We start from the raw sequence: 16717 nt of genomic DNA on the forward strand, positions 1-16717 counted from the left end.
ACTTTTGTGAACTAACGTAAATCATGAAAGTTTTTCTGATCTAATAATTTCTCTTCCTCTTAGTGTCCTTTAAATAAAATTTTAATTTGTCTTTATATCTGTTTTTCCTTCTTCCATTTTCTTATTTAGTATGCATATAACCACTCACTGCATAATTTCACTCACTGCACGATTATTTAACAAGCATCTTCTGTGAGATATATCTCTTTCATTGTTCTTTATGTATGTATTTTTAATGTATATGTAGGGTTTTATGTAAAAATATTTTTATCTGTTACCATTAAAGACCGGTGTTTTTGGAGTGGGTTGCTTGAACTCCCTTAGCTCACAGCTAGTTTCAGGGTTGCCTGAAACAATGGGGACAAAGAACGAGAAAAGCTGAAGATCTCCAAATGCTCTCTACAGTCAATTGCTTTGCTGTTTTGGCCTCAGAAGAGAAGAAGAAAAAAATAATTTCTTTATAGAGCTAACATTTAAAAAATACACCCTTTGCAAAATATTTCAATAAACATCACATCATTCTTTTGGACAATATCCAACTTGCCACAGAATATTAATTTACAAGTACTTTTTTTAGTGTAGTTCATGCTCAATGCAATACCATATAATTTTCCATTAGGAACTGTATAACTCAAAGTGTTTTGAAAACAAGAATTCTAAAGCTGTCAAATAACTCTTGATATGATGGAAGTTTTATCTGAATCACAGAATTCCAGAACTGCAGAGGTGCTGATATTGGATGGGACTGTTGGAAATCACCTACCCCCTGCTCAGAGCAGGGTCACCTAGAACAGGTTGCTCAGGACTGTGTGCAGTTGGGTTTTGAATATCTCCAAGGATATTCACTCTTTAACCTCTCTGAGTAACCTGTTCCACTCTTTGATCATCCTTATAGTGAAAATATTTTTTCCTATGTTTATATCATATTTCCTGTATTTCAGCTTGTGCCCACTGCCTCCAGTTCTGTCACTGAGCACCACTGAGAAGAGTCTCGTTCTGTATTCTTTACTGCCTTCCACCAGGTATTTATACATATTGATAAGATCCTGCTTGCACCTTCACTCCTGGAGACTGAACAGTCCCAGCTCTCTCAGCCTTTCCTCATATGACAGATGCTTCAGTCCCTTAATCATCGTAGCCACTTGCTCGGCTTTCTCCAGCAGGTCTGTGTCTGTCTTGACACAGCACTCCAGATGTGTCTCATCACTGCTGAGTAGGGGTGTAGGTTCACCTCCCTCCACCTGCTGGCAATACTCTGCTTAATGCAGCTGCAGATCCCATTGGCCTCCTTTGCTGTGAGGGCACATTGCTGGCTCAAGGGCAACTTGTTGTCCACCAGGAAACCCAGGTCCTTCTCTGCCAACTTTGTTGTATGAGTAGCCTTTTCATAAGTAGCATTGCAATGACATTGACCAACTCCCTCAGCACTCATGGGTGCATTCCCATCAGATTTTACGGAACAAGAGCTTGAGAAAGGGTTTCCATCTACAGAAATGGAGACCAACAACATTACCTCCCCCTGTAAATCTTTCCTGAAATGTTCGTAGTCCATTGTGTTTAACACAGCAGAAAAATGCTCCCAGAAGAAGCTAAAATGCTCAGTAATTGAAGGGAACTAATAATATATGTTGCTACCTCTCCAATGTGCACACTAGAGGTCCAGCAACCTCACTTCTTACTAAAACTTTTCTATAATGATTCTGCAAAATTTCTATATACCCAATCCACAGTTCCTGACTAATATTGCCATTTGGGGTGCAATAGCTCCTGTAGTTGTTCTTATACTAATTGTTTGGCACTGTGGTCTATTTTGTCCTTTAAACTTCAATCCTTTTTCTCTTTTGGTTCCGTTACAGCTTCAGGTTTCAACTTCCCATAGTCCAAGGGAAGGAATATTTAGTGGTTCTGATACAATTACCTTTCCAATTATTAGAATAAACTAATATTAAAGTATTCTCACTATAATTCTCTCTGAATTATAAATTCATATTGTAAATTGCCAAAAGTTTCTAGCAACATGAAGGAAACAAAAGAGAGAGACAGAGAAAGGGGGAAGAGAGATGGAGGGGAGAGAAGAGGGAGGAAGGAGGGAGGGAGGAGCAATATACTCTTGCCAGAAAGAGGACTTATTTGTGCTAAGCCCATTGAGTTCTAGGTATGCCATTTCTAGAGAAACAGTTTATGTTACAGTTATGTACAGTTATGTGCAGTTAACCCTGGCTGAACCAGGTTTAGGAAGAGTTGAGAAACCTGCCCACCAAATACTTTTCAAACTAGCATGTTTCTATGATTTGCTGACTTCCTTTTATTTCAGAAATACAAAGCAACATTATTCACAAGATTGTTCACTAGAACTGGAGAAACAGTCATCCAGTATTTTAGCCAAAGTATCTAGATTCATTGCTCCAAATTATCCAAGTGGCTTCTAATATAGTATTTTGTATTATTTCCTGAGGGAGCAAAAACTATGTCAGAGGTCAAGTGGAAGAAAGCAAAATAGTTAGATATTGACATACTTCCCCATGAATAACTCTTCTCATTTTCTGAAAATGCTACAGATTATAGACACATCAACTGACTGCTTATGAAAATGCCAACTACAGATGATATCTGATGTTGATTTTGGTCTTTTGAATCTCAGGAATACAATTTAGGACTCCATGAGCTGATGAACATATGTTCCTATTTCATACCAAGTCTGAGGAGATAAGTGGCTTAATATGTAATACATCTGTTAAACATTCATTTCAATCAAAATTATCTCCTCCAAACATAACTAAAGATCCTCTTTTATTGCCTCTGAGGTAGTTTCGTAAAAGGCACTGCAGCTTTAGCTTCATTAAGCTAGTAACACTTGCAATAAAGTATTCCTTCCTAATACCTGAATGCTTCAGGAAAATTAATAGCTTTACAAAGTGTTGAAAGTCTTCTTGAAACATGACTCCAGCTGCAAAACCCAGGTATCCTTAAAATTTAAGTATAATGGGTTATTTTGTAACGAGGCTAATATGTTACCCTTACTCTGAATCTTTGAAGTTGGCCAAGACAAGCTAAGTAGTTTGTCAAACACACAAAACAGAAGAGGTCAGAGGAAACACTTTCACTGCACTGAACCTGGAAGAGAGAGTCCTCAGTCAAGAACTCTTCCATAAAAGAATGCACGCATAGGATAGCAGTTCTGCAGGGATGGTGAAAGTGTCTCTAAGAGATGAAAATATCTCAGTGTAAAGAACTGTATTTTATCACTTTTCTTAGTAGCTGAGGCCAACTGCATTTGCACCTGCAGTTTTTTGATAATCCATATATGTTAACTTCCTTTTCCATGTGACCTTCCTGAACACAGTTAAAAAAAAAAACACCAAACTAGCAGGAACAATTAAATATAGCTTTTGAATTTAACTTAGTTTAAGACAAGAATTTAACTCAGTTTTAGATACCTAAAAGATCAAAGACAACAAAGGTCCATTTAATAAATAAGCAATAATGATAATAACAAAGAACACAGAACTGACCAATTCAGTAATTTCTATTAATTAATATTACGAATGTGGTTTGGAAATAATAGAAGCGCTCACAATGGTAATAAAGAGCTCTCTTTTTCATGTGTTGAAATAGAACGTTAACAGCATTAGTAAATTTGATTATTTCATGTAATAGTAAATACGGTTATGCATGGCAGTGCCTGAATATATGATGTAAACCTTCCAAATTAATGGACTTAGGAACAGGAAGGACAAATTTGTCTTTGAATGAGATGAGAAACATAATTTATTTTTTTTTTAACAAGTCTAGATGTTTAGACATAAAGGTCAAATGATCCTAGGCAAGGAAGAGGGTGTTAAGAATGATTAGAGAACATATAAGAGATTGCATTGGGCATTTAGCACTCTATAAAGTGTGCATAATGTTTAAGTATGCCCTTTCTAGCTCTTCAATAGTTTTTCCAGAAAGTTATCATACAGATGATTCTTGACAAAGCAAATCATTAATACTATGCATCTATGACTAACCTTATGTTCCTTCAAAGATATTGTGTTTTGACACATCGTTTAACTGAGATTACTTTCTAGAAAAAATAAAGTATGGCTATGCCTGTCGATCCAGATGCTGGTTTTTCCTGTTCAAGATTTATCAGATGTTTTAAAATAATGTCTACAGAAACACTCCTCTAACTATGCAAAACTCATAAAGTTCAAACCAATTTCTTACATGATTTAGTGCCAGATATTTTAATTCTGCAGGCCACTAGCGTCACATTTTCTATTGTTCTTTACAGTCTGTTTTTATTCTTTTAGGACCACATATTTTTATATAATATTTAGGAAGACTGCCTTTCTGTATTCAAAAGAAGCCCATATATGTTTAGAAAATGATTTCTGTGGTATGGCCAGATGGAAAGTTGCCATGAAATGAGGATCTTGAAACAATTCAGCAAGGGACTCAAGATTTCTTGAACTTGCTAGCATGAGGGGATTTTACAACTGTTTCCGCTACAAGCTGCTCTGTCTGATACCATGGTATATTTTCATCATGAGAAAAGACTATTAGCTGTAAGAGAACTTCCCACTTTTTTCCATGCAAGTTTTTTTTGTACCACTACCTTGACAGAACAGTATTGGGAAACATAGGAATGCCAGAAAAATGCTACACTTTTATTATCTTTGTAAATGTATTTTTGGTCTTGGAAACTAAGAGGTATTAGCAAGGTGTGTCCTGGATGGACCACAGAAATTTTCGCCCAGCAACAGTCACTCTCCGCATTTTTTAAACTCTTACACATCCAGTTTTACTGATTGTCTTGGAACCATGTTATAGTCCTGGCCAAACCCGGGCAAAATGCAAAGCAAAAGCTGTATATTTCATCGGCGGAATTTTTCCCCCCTTCTCTTCTCACTGCTCCTGTGTCGTCTGGTTCGATCAGAGACGCAACCTTTCGGAGAACCCTACGTGCTGGTAGCAGGCAGCTACAGTAGCGGATTCCCAAGGCTGCTGCTGAGATGAGTCCAGCAAAGTAGTTCAGCTCAGTTTCAGCGAGGAAACAGTTAAAGAGCTCAGTGTTGTGCCCGGGAGGCAGCCTTTGTGTTTAACATTGGCAGGGGCTCAGTTTGGGCTGGAGGTTTGTTTTAATTGGGGGAGGGGGCAGAAAAGGGGACGCTCTGACTTCTTCAGTCTGTCTCTTTCTTCTACTGATTTAGCGGAGGTGGAGATTTTCAATCCCACCCAGTTAGACGCAGGCAAGAGGATCTCGGAAGACTATCCCAGGAAAAGCCACTCGGCGGAAATTCTCCGCAGCAGCAGCAGCGGCGGCGGCGGCGGCGGCGGCGGCAGCCCCAGCCCGGGGATGAGGCTGGGCGGGAGCCGGGCGGAGGACGCCCGCCGGGGGTGAGTGCGGGCTGCCGCTGCGGGGCCCGCTGCCGCCGGGCGCCCTCAGCACCCTCCAGATAACGATTGGGTGACGCTGCTGCGCCTCTGTGTGCGTGCGTGTGTGTGTGTGCGCGCGCGTGTGCGTGTGAGTGTGCGTGTGAGTGTGCGTGTGTGCGAGTGCGTGTGAGTGCGTGTGGGCGTGAGTGTGCGTGTGTTTGAGTGTGTGAGCGAGTGTGAGCGAGTATGAAAGACGGAGGGAGGGAACAAGAGACAGGCACAAGGCAGCTTGGGGTAACTCTTCTTAAATTAAATAAAGTTTAACAGTATACAGATCTCGTCCGATGCTCTGTATAGGCTGCAGGGGAGGTAGTACTGATTCGCCAAGTGCATGTTGGAATTGATCTTTTGACAGTGTTACAAGCGGAGAGGGTTTTCTTTTGTGTTAGAGGAAGAAATGCAAGGCGATTGCCCCAGCAGCAAAGAGCGCTCGCTGCCTGCGCTGGGGTGGGAGACAGCCAAGGGCCATTGGCCTTGGCGGCGGTGTCTCTCGCAGCGCTTTCGTGCCCTGGTTAAGTTTATTTGCTCCTGTTTGCATCTCAGCTGCCTTTTGGGCAGATGAATCATTGTTAACTTTTTAGCTCGCCTTTAATACCTCGAATAATTCAGTTTCCAATAGTATGGTCTCTTCCTGCGAATCTCGGCATGGCAATTTTTCTGGCTTGACACCCCAGGCAAGTCAGGAGTTTTGTTCTCGGCATCTGCGGCTACTCCTGCAGTGCTGGAGGAGCACAGGCACAGCCCTTGCGTGTGGCCTCCAAATTAGCCCAACAACCACGCGCACCAGGTATTCAGGTTACGTGTGAAGGAGAATACTAGATTATGTTGTCACAAAAAGTTATTACGGATGCCGGTATGTTACTTACATGAGGCAGCTTGTGTATTATATTCTGTAAAAATATAAACACTTTGAAAATATGCACAGAGGAATGAAGGACGGTCAGGAATCAGTAAGAAAGTATCTTTAGAAAGTATTATATTAAAAATTTTCTAGTTTGCTTCTTAAGGAAAAATTTCTTCCAGGAGAGGGAAGAGATGGTAATTGGCAGTTTTGTTCCTAGCTTTGCATGCCGGATGCATGATTGCCATGCTACCACCATGTTCATATGATATATATAACAAATTTTCATATGAAAACGCCATTAAATAAGGAAGATGCTAATACAGCCACTGAAGCAGAGGGCTGTGGGTTCTGTTCATAGCTGTATCACATTTACTTGGGCACATATGAACTTGGGAATGTCATTTGAATCATTAGTGATTCAGTTTTTCCATTTGTAAACTGGGGAATCATAGTCAGAGTAAATACTAAAAATATTAATACTTGAGTGAAAAAAGTTACAGTCAAATATGTCTGTTTTTTTCTGGTGTGATTTAGAAACCTAAAGTGAAAGCACTTACATTATGCAAACTGTTGCTAACTGCCCTGAGATAGCATCGTAACCAGCATTTAATAAGGAAGGATTTACTATTTAGCATATTAAACTTTAAGATCGAGTGCACAGGAACTCACAGTTGGTCAGATCCTCATCTCAAATATACCAGTATAAAAGACTGGTCTGTGACGGACAGCATTCTACACACCAGACAGGAATACTCAGGTTAATGTTGCATTCGCTGCTGTACATAGGTACACACACAATTCTACAGACCACACACAACAGAAGAGGGTAATAGTAGTAAATATTTACACTGTGGCTGCCTCCAGAAGTCCTATCAGTAAAATGTCTCCCACATTCTTTCTCTGGTAAATTTCTTCCTATAAACTCTGATTTTACAGCCCCATAGGGAATGAAATTAGGATTCATTTATTTAAAAGGATCGTCCCAAATCCTTCATGTGAGTCCCCAGAAATTGGAAAGGTATAAATATTTTACTTTCTACTCTTCTTTTGGCAACACTGCAGCACTTTGTCTCGTTTTGCAGATATGAGCCATGTAAAGAAATCCTTATCTTAAACTAAAGTGAGGCTTCAAGCAAATGGATTTGAGTGGCCTCCTTGGTTTCACTGGAGGCATAGTATCTATGCTGCTGTGGCAGGGACCCAGCTCTGGTGGTTACACATAGGCAGTTGTACATGCTGAGACAGAATGCTATGATACTTCCTTTCCTATCTGGAAATGTCATGCATTGTTGTTTAGAATACTAAACCAAGTAATTTTTATCTTTAAAAGAGCTTCAATTTTTATAATTTGCTTCACCGTGGCAAAGTACTGAACATGAGTTGCAATGACATTCAGGAACTAAATGACATGTAAAGTTTGAAGGGCTTTTCCTGGCCAGAGGTCTACCTTAAGACTATAGAAATCTTCTTCCTAATATTTTGGGACTTTGGATCTGGTCCAAAATTTTATTTGAAATGCATATATCTTCAGTCTTCATTTGAAATCCAGGTAATTACGAAGTCAGAGAAAAAAGAATATAAAGCCTCATTGTTGCAATATATCAAAAAGACTCAGAAAATTAACAAATTTACTACCATTAATTATTAATGCAGTGCTGTTACCTTACTTTTTCAATGAAAAAATAATAACTTTTTATTTTAGCTAAAATATCATTGAACACTCTCCAAGGCCTCTCTTTGCTGGTACACTTTTCTTGCAAGACTATTTTAAAACAGAACTTCATCCACCATATTTTTTCCATTCATATAAAAATTATGTCTCAAATAAAAGGGTTTTGTGGGATCTCATTTGTATAAGCTATCGATTACTTCTGGAATTTTTTTTGTGTTTGCCTTCTGTCAGTTAACGTGTGTAACCCAGATTTCAGAGTAGCACAGTGATTATAAAAAGGTGTTTATATATATGTGCTGTAGAGACTGTACATTCAAAAACCCTTCCTAAGTGAGAAACAGGGTGTGTTAGCCTACCTGTTTTATTGATTCTGGTTTTGTTTTTTGCTTATTATTTCTCTCTGCAGGTGAACAAGTGAGAAGTGTCTCATCGAAATACTGAAGGTGTCTCACTGAATTTGCTCTTTTGGGACTTCAGGATGGAAGCCTTGTGTTTAAGAGTTTCCTTGCTGCTGCTGGTTCCAGGATTTGCCCTCAGTGACAGCTCTGACAGATTTGCTGCCAATCACAGTGACTTGGGAAACTACCTTTCCACTTTCTCAGGGATCGAATCCAGTGTACTTCTCACCACCAGACAGCCCCTGGTGTCCAATCAAACTGTCAAATGCTCCCAGCAGACTAAGATTGCTGAGACTTTTAAATACATTAACACTGTGGTATCTTGTGCTATTTTCATCGTTGGAATGGTTGGGAATGCGACTCTGCTGAGGATCATTTACCAGAACAAGTGTATGAGGAATGGCCCGAATGCACTGATAGCCAGTCTGGCACTAGGAGACCTTATCTATATCGTCATTGATATTCCTATCATTGTGTACAAGGTAGGATGCAACAATACATTCTAATTGCAAGCTTCCTTACAAGTACACTGTCTGTTCTCTAGGGTTACTTCTTTGTCTAAGTAGCGTTCTTTTGTCAATGAATAGTCCACTTACGAAAAGTGGACTTTTGTCATTCTACAACAAAAATCTTGCTCTCAGGTCTCACCTCTGTAAAGAAAAAGCGTATCTCCTTTTAAAAATGATGTAGCTCTTGGCTGTTAACCAAAGCTGGCCTTGGGCATTTCGCAGGAACTCTTCATTGTTATAGCTACTATAGCTAGCAAAAGAATTTATGAGGGAAGACTTTTTATAAACTGTTCTCCTCATTGATGGACATATAGCATTGGACTAGTTGCTATATTTGAAATATTCTATCCTTACTTTATGTTTTTACAGAAAATACTCTCTGTGATCTGCAGGCTTCATTTTGCGGCTTTGCAGAGAGATTATGTCAGTTAAGCTGAATGTTAAGGTTTTAGTTTAATATTCATTAATAGCAGATTCTCAAAATTATTCCAGAGTTAGTAAAATCAATTATATCATAGAATATTTTTGAAATATTATATTTCATCTGGATTTGTCAAAGTATAAAAAGGATCCTCAGCAATTCTTTAATCTGCTATAGAGTTATCCTGTCCTAGTTTTTTAATTTTTCATTTTAACTAAACAAAGCCATAAAGCAGTGCTTTTGCTGATGCAGTGTATCATTACTAATGTAACGTGCATGATTCCAGGACAGGCTTGAGTGAACAGAACTGTGTCCTTTTTAAATACGTCTCACTGATATTAACTTCTCTTAGAAAATCACGAAAGTTTGTAAGCTTCTATCTGTATCTTTGTGGATTGCATACAAGTGCATAGCTGATAGGATATAATTTTTCTTTCTTTTCTCAGTAAAAACTTAAGGTGTTTCTGTTAGTAAATAAAACACTAAGTAATATAATGAAGAAAAACCACACAATTTTGGCCCTTAAAGATTCTAGAGACTTAACTTTTACTTACATGTGTTTTAAACAAAACATTTTAATGCATAACTTTATAACAACTACTCGCTTGTGTTTTCAAATTGGATTTTAAAATTAAAGAAACAGTGAATTGAAAAGACATCTTTTCTATCTATATAAACATTGATATCATATCTATTGACCTGCATTATAAGGCAGGTCAAGATCATAAAAATTTGAATTCATTAATGGATTAAAAATATGTATATGTGCATACATTATATTTGTGCACAGGCACATTATCTACAGTAAAATGAAGTACCTGGTTCTGATCTTCCAGTAGTATAAATTACAGATAGGTCTTTTAACTTTATCTGGTTTTAATATAATATGAATTTGAAACTAGGATGAAGACTGTTAATAATAATGCACCTGATTTAATAGAAATTCTAGTTTCCATTTTCCAATATTCCACCTGGAAAATTAAATAATTAATTTGTTGATAAGATAGCAGATATCTGTAGAGTATTTTGGATTAACAAGTTGATTTGAAAGATTAGCCTCTGCCTGATTTGAGATTCACCTGTCTTCCATAGCTCTGTGGATGCCTAATGGGACATGGGATTGAGGTTTGGCATGTTTTCATTATTCTTAGTGAACTGGACTTGTAGCCTGGACTGCATCTCCCATGATGCATTACAGTTTCCTCTGTGGTAAATTATCCTGATGGATATTCTTTATGAATAATTGCTAAGGCTGTGTTCTCACTTCTCATGGTATTTCTGATAAGAAATCATAAGGAAGAATGGCATGTGTTTTTTTCAGAGCTGAGTTTGGGAAAGAAGAAGTATTTTTATTACAAATTTTTTTCTAACCTTTCAAGAGCTCTGCTGCTTCTTCACAAAGAGGAATGGAAATCTGGAATTAATTTTGCCTTTCAGAATGGTCTTCTGAAAATTTTTTAGAAGTTTAGTTAAAAGTAACAAACTATTTTTTACTTTCCCTTTATTACTTTGCAATAAATTTCTTCTATTAATTTTCTGGCACTTCTTTGGCATTCTGTAGGTTCATTCACCTTGCTGTATCTTATATGATGAGCTGAACTGTGGTCCTGAATATCTCTGTTCAAATGAAATTATAGAAGCCTATAGGAAAATCTATTTCTGTACTGCAGGGAAGTATTTGATAAGTAAAGGCTGTGAATGAAACTGCAGCCCTTTGACATCAATGTATGCCAATTCCTACATGTAAGAAGGCAGAATTAAAATCACATTTACAAGCATAATTCTAACTTTTAGTAATTTTTAGAGTGCTTGAACCTCCAAAATAAATTACTTCAAACATTACCTTGTACAACATCTTGTTGTATAAGGTTAGCTGCATGTTTTCTGATACAGGGAGGCATTTATAGCATTTATAAGAGAGCTCTAGTACTTCTGGTAAGAAATTCTATTACTATTTACAGTCCATTTTCATATAAACCATTCAGTAATATGTCTGCTTACAATAGGAGTTGATTTTAAAGTTTGTTAAATGGCATTCCTATTTGTATCGCTAGGGATCCTAAAATCTGTGGCACAACTTAGCTCCTCTTGTTGAGTGACAGTATGAAAGGTGGCCACTGGAAATACACAATTTGAAAATGGAAGTGATGGTTTTTAAGGAAAAAATTAAAGTGGTTTTATTTTTCCTTTAAGTGTAAATTCTAAAATATTTTATACGTTTAGTTCTAACTTTATTTTAAAGATTCTTTTAGCTTCAGAGTCAACCTCATGTTGAACCATTATTAGTACCTATATAAACAAATGGTGTCAAACTATACATTATAGGTCATATCCTTATTTTTAAGAGGACAAAACAGCTCTGAAATCAGAATTGGGGTAAATAAGCATTCATCTGCATATTAAAATAACCAATAGTACAGTATCAAGATGGCTACATCGTATAGAACAAAATGTGTAATACTGTGCAATTATAATGTAATATCAGAAAAAGGTATAATCGCTTTCCTTAAACATAAGGTAGCCTTAACGATTTTGAACCTACTTTCAAAAGAGAAGTAGGTAATGTTACTGATATTCAAATCCATTTAGAAGAAGCAGCTATAAGATTATACTAATTGAAAATGTAAGGTCCCAGGAGAAGTGAGTCCATCATTCTGTTATGCATTTACACAATTAACAAAGATGTGATGTTGGAGAAAAAAGAAATTATGTCAATTATGTCAGCTAAAGATATGGTCACAGGTGTTTGACGTTCTTATCCTTTCTTCACGGTACAGCAGGCTCAAAAATTTCCCCTTACTTTCTCCAATTACTGTAATTATATAGTGGATTCCACTTAGCAATTTGTTAAATGGATTGAGATGTGAGTAAGATTCACCAGCCTCCTTTGAAGATATTCTGGATGTATTAAAGCCCTATTACACTAAATTACTGCTAGTATATCCACTTGTAGTATCAAATCAATATTAAAAATTGAAACAAATTGAGTTTTAGAGGAAGGGTGCCAGTTATAAATCCAGCCTTACTAGACTGAGCTAAGACAATTTCATTTTCAACTGCATGTTTATAGTCCCTGGACCCAAATAGTTTCCTCTTTACCCAAAACATATCCACCCCAGACATTCAAGATGTCAAAGCCTAAAGCCTCCAAATCAGTAAGAATGACTTCTTTGCAGTGAAAAGAAGATTGGGAAATATAACTTTTATGTTTTATGCTGCTGTAGAGGTAGGGTTAAGGCACTGATGAAGAGACAGGTTTCATACCTCCTTTTCTATTATCAGGTGGCATAGCACATAGCTGAAAGCTGCTGCATCACCCACATTACCCAACACTGCTCTACGTATTTGTAGCAAATAAGCTAAGTTTGGACACAGTGCATGAAAATTTCTTTACAGGACTGCTTTCCACAAAGAAACTAGACAGTTTTCTAAGGCTACACATCATCATCAGCAGCAGAATATCCATAGCACCACTGTTGGCTTAGCTATGCTAAAGCTCTGGAAAGCCCTTATGGCTGCTGCTGCTGTCACTGGCTAAAGTTTAGCAGTGCAACAGCAAGAACAACAGGTGCTCTCTGCAGAAAAAGCTGTCCATAGCTCTTCCTGAGCTCATGGAGCTAGAAACACTCTAGGCCAAGGCTCTAGCCTTTGGAATGGCAACATTCAGTTTTAACTATATTATTGGGAAGTCCTGAGCTGTCTCTGCTTCCATTTTTATGAAATTTAGAGAAAAATGTTTAAATGAGTTCTATTTACTGAAAACTGACCTACATAGGATTGACATAAATTATATTGCCTTACATCTTAATATGCTTAACTTCTTAAACCATTAGTTTATAAAGAAGTAGATGAAGCAAATTAGCCACCTTTTAACCTGTTTCTTTAAATGTGAATAACAAACATTTTTCTAATTTTTTCACTAGTATGAAGTGAAAAACATCTACCCAGAAAACAAGCAAGAATATCCACTGCTCAAACAGCTCAAGAAGATTATGTTTTAATAAACTAAGCATTTTTGTTAGTAAATTTGTATTCATGCTTATCTTAATTGCAATGCCATCTAAATCTGAGTAGTCCACATAGAACATTATGAGTCTAAATATGAAAGGCAGCTGGCAGTAAGCAAACATCTTCAGCCATTTTGCCTTCAGTAAAAGAAGACTTAGCTGAGGCATTTCTAGTCATGGATGTTTTCAACATCAGAGCAAATGTATAAGTGTTAGACCAATCCCTTACTTAATCACAAATTATTTGGCACATCTGGTTACCTTTACTGACAGAATTAATAGTATACATGAGAAGAGATGATAATTAAACACATTGGGACTGATCCTGTAGGCTAATAGAGCAAGTGACCTTCACAGTAGTTATAATTTTGTGCCTAAGGGGTATGTGGCCAAGCCCATAGCACACATAAAGTTAAGCACACGTAGAAAAGAAACCCCCCTTTAAAAGCAAAATTTGTCATATGTGCAGTGTATATTTCTCAATGAAGTACCAACACCAGTAGGAAATTCTGAGGCCACCAGCTTAACAGCTGCATTCTGGTTCTCACTGAATTCTTACCAGTGATTCCAAGAAGCAATGCATTGGTAGCCCAGTGGCATGCAGAAAGCCATATAACTTGCTCAGAACATGACCTATTAATTGGTTTTATGTCTCCACGTAGTGATCATACATTGCACAGGATTTGATTGCTGAGTCCTGAAGGCCAAAGTTACCCAAAATGGAATAGGGAAGGGAAGTCCATCAGGAATCTGTTGTCTCCACTTTCAGACTGGAGCTTCCTTGCAGCAAGTGTTTAATGTGCATACTAAGATAGGAGTTAAGGAGGAGATTTTATATTCTAGGTCTTAGTTCAGGATCCACTCTGCCTTTAACTCATGGCTGTACTTTGCGGAGGTGGGATATATGTTCCCTTCGGTGCACAGGCAGCTCCTCCCTCATCTTCAATTTGACATCTCATGCCTTCTTTGCTGTTCTGTGGATTTGTAATACTGTACAGTACCTAGAGACTCTAAGTTTAACAGAATATTTTAGTATGTTTGCTCTCTTTATTTTTCAATCAGCTGAACTCTACAGATAACAATTGTTTTGATTGTGCACATCCAGGGTTTAACAGTTCAGCAGTAATTTCTTAGCAATCCTGTCACTCTAACAGCACACTAAAGACAACACAGCTGGAAGAATAACAAAAGCAGTATTTTGCCCAGGGATTGAAAAAACTCTTTTCAACAAATCACCATGCACGTAAGCATACCTTGCAGCTCATTTCCCTGAAGAAGAGCAGCACAGCTTGAGAAACAGTCTACCTAAAAGGATGGAAAGTTAGCCAACACCGCAGAACAACAAAAAAGAAACTAAGCCTACTTTGTGAACAGTGAAAATACCACAGGGGAAATGTCTAAAGTTGTTAGGAATGCTTTACTGCTAAGTAGATTTTTGTAATAAATGTAAACATTTTAACAAGAACATAAAATTTAGGATTTTTTTTTTTACCAGTTAGTTGTGATAGAATGTTCTGCTTCAAAATCACGCCATTTGCTTTCTTACTTACAGGATCTCTTGAAGTATCATCTATTTTCTCTTGTGTAAAAACTGTACATTCCCTTCTATAGCTGCCTAAGCAGGAGAAAAAGACTATAGGCAGCCATGAAATGGCTTGAGACCCTCTGCCACCTCCACCTTCACTCAGCTGGGCAAAGATGACCAAAACAGCAGAAAAAGCTGTGGTAGGGCAATTCAGAGGAAAAAATGTCTTTGATGATTCTCCTGCATCCCCACATAACCTTTCTTCCTTCCAGAAAAAAAAAAAACCAGTCAGTCTTTTATCCACCAAAAGTGGAAAAAAAGACGGTTCTTGGTTGTAGCAAAATTAGGAAAGTATTTCCTGCAAAGAACAGTTGAAGAGATGCAGAGTGCCTTCTCTACTATGGCAGTATTGTGAATCTAAGTATAAGGAAAAAGCCAAGCGATACCAAAGTTAGCAGAAGCCCAAACTATCATGTCACCACGATACACTCAATGTTGTTCTTGTGCCCTGCATTACAAAGGTTAGCCTTATTCATTTTCCTCTACTTTTCCTCTACTCACTGTCCTTCCCTGATTTGACAGTTTTCACACCAGCAGTGAGAAGGGAAGGAATACCTAGAGACAGGCTATGTTCTCTTTCCTTCACCCTTACAGCTCTTCCTCTTTCCAAAGTCGTGGAGCACAGCTGAGTTACATATGTGGCATGAGCAACAGCCTGTGGGTCCCAAGAAGGAGATGGATGAGGATTGTCCTGCAATCCAATTCTCTCTTGGATATATGGGTTACAGAAAGAAGAGAAAGGCTTGAGAACATGCAGTGAATTCTTGTCCTATTAAGTTTCATGGGGACAGAAGGGTCCCGATTGAGTCACTGAATCAAAATACCACAACCAAAATACCACAAGCAGGAGGCTCAATCCACTCTTCTTCCTAACTAACCAGACTTACAGATCAGATACAGGAGAAACACTTCAGTCAGAATCATCATAATTTTTCACTTAATGCAGTCAGCTCAGTGTTATAGACCTCAGACACCTCTGTGTTCAGTCAGGTTTCACCTGGATTCCAACCAAAACACCAGGTACTTATTTGGCCCAAGCTTTGAAGCAGACAAGGGCATACATGATTGTAGAACACAATTTGAGACAGAGCTTTACCAAGACAGCTCAATGTCTCCTAGAGGAAACTAGACTTTAAAAAAAAAAAACCACCAAAGAAAAAAACCCCCAAATGTGCTGATCTGACAACACTTAAACACCATGAAACTCAGGATAGTATCCTGCATGGGGGTGGCATGAGGGGCAAGCACTATCTGTATGAAACACCATTCAGTGTCTGGGAAACAGATACTGTGGATACTGTGTGCCAGCACAACAATGGTCCCAAGTGCATATAGGAAGAAGAAGAAGGCTCTAGAGCACTAGGTTGAGAACTGAGCAGGAAAGGGCAGGTATGAAACCTTTGCTTTCATCCTCAATGCCATGTGGCAGAGAGAGAGGACCTCCTGGCATGCAGTTGTTGAACCAAAGCAGGTTTTATAGAGCAGCCCAGAGACAGTTCATATCCAGCACCTAACCCAGTTCATCTATTTTGGGCTGAGCTCCAGGGTCATCATCTGCCTGTAAACATACAGTATCAGCCTAGTATTAGATAAATACTGTGGATGCACATGAGCATGTACTGGTGAATACTCATGTGGTTAGATTATAACATTCTCTCTTTTAGACTATATATAAATTGCTTGGGATGCACAGTGGGACTTTATCTATGTTTTGTACATCAGCTAGCATGAAAATGGGTGTTAGAAAATAGCAACAGCGGTAGAATAAAATCAACTGAGTGACATTTAAAAATCACTGCCAAGGAATGTTCTCAGCCCTGCTGTCTCGTTTGTTTCAAGCTGCAGTGTCAGGGCAGAGAG

The 16717-nt window shown here is 38.1% G+C and overlaps 1 protein-coding gene across 1 annotated transcript in view; it reads left to right on the forward strand.

Moving 5' to 3' along the window:
• Positions 1-5124: 5124 nt before the first annotated feature.
• EDNRA (endothelin receptor type A) overlaps positions 5125-16717 on the forward strand; it is a 35066-nt gene continuing 23473 nt past the window's right edge. Inside the window, exons 1-2 of the mRNA XM_064450299.1 lie at positions 5125-5382; positions 8344-8817. Coding sequence (XP_064306369.1) covers positions 8416-8817 — 402 coding nt within the window. The 5' untranslated portion in view covers positions 5125-5382; positions 8344-8415. The remainder of the gene's footprint in view (positions 5383-8343; positions 8818-16717) is intronic.

The sequence above is a fragment of the Phalacrocorax carbo genome, chromosome 4, assembly GCF_963921805.1.
Source record: "Phalacrocorax carbo chromosome 4, bPhaCar2.1, whole genome shotgun sequence".
Lineage (NCBI taxonomy): Eukaryota > Metazoa > Chordata > Aves > Suliformes > Phalacrocoracidae > Phalacrocorax > Phalacrocorax carbo.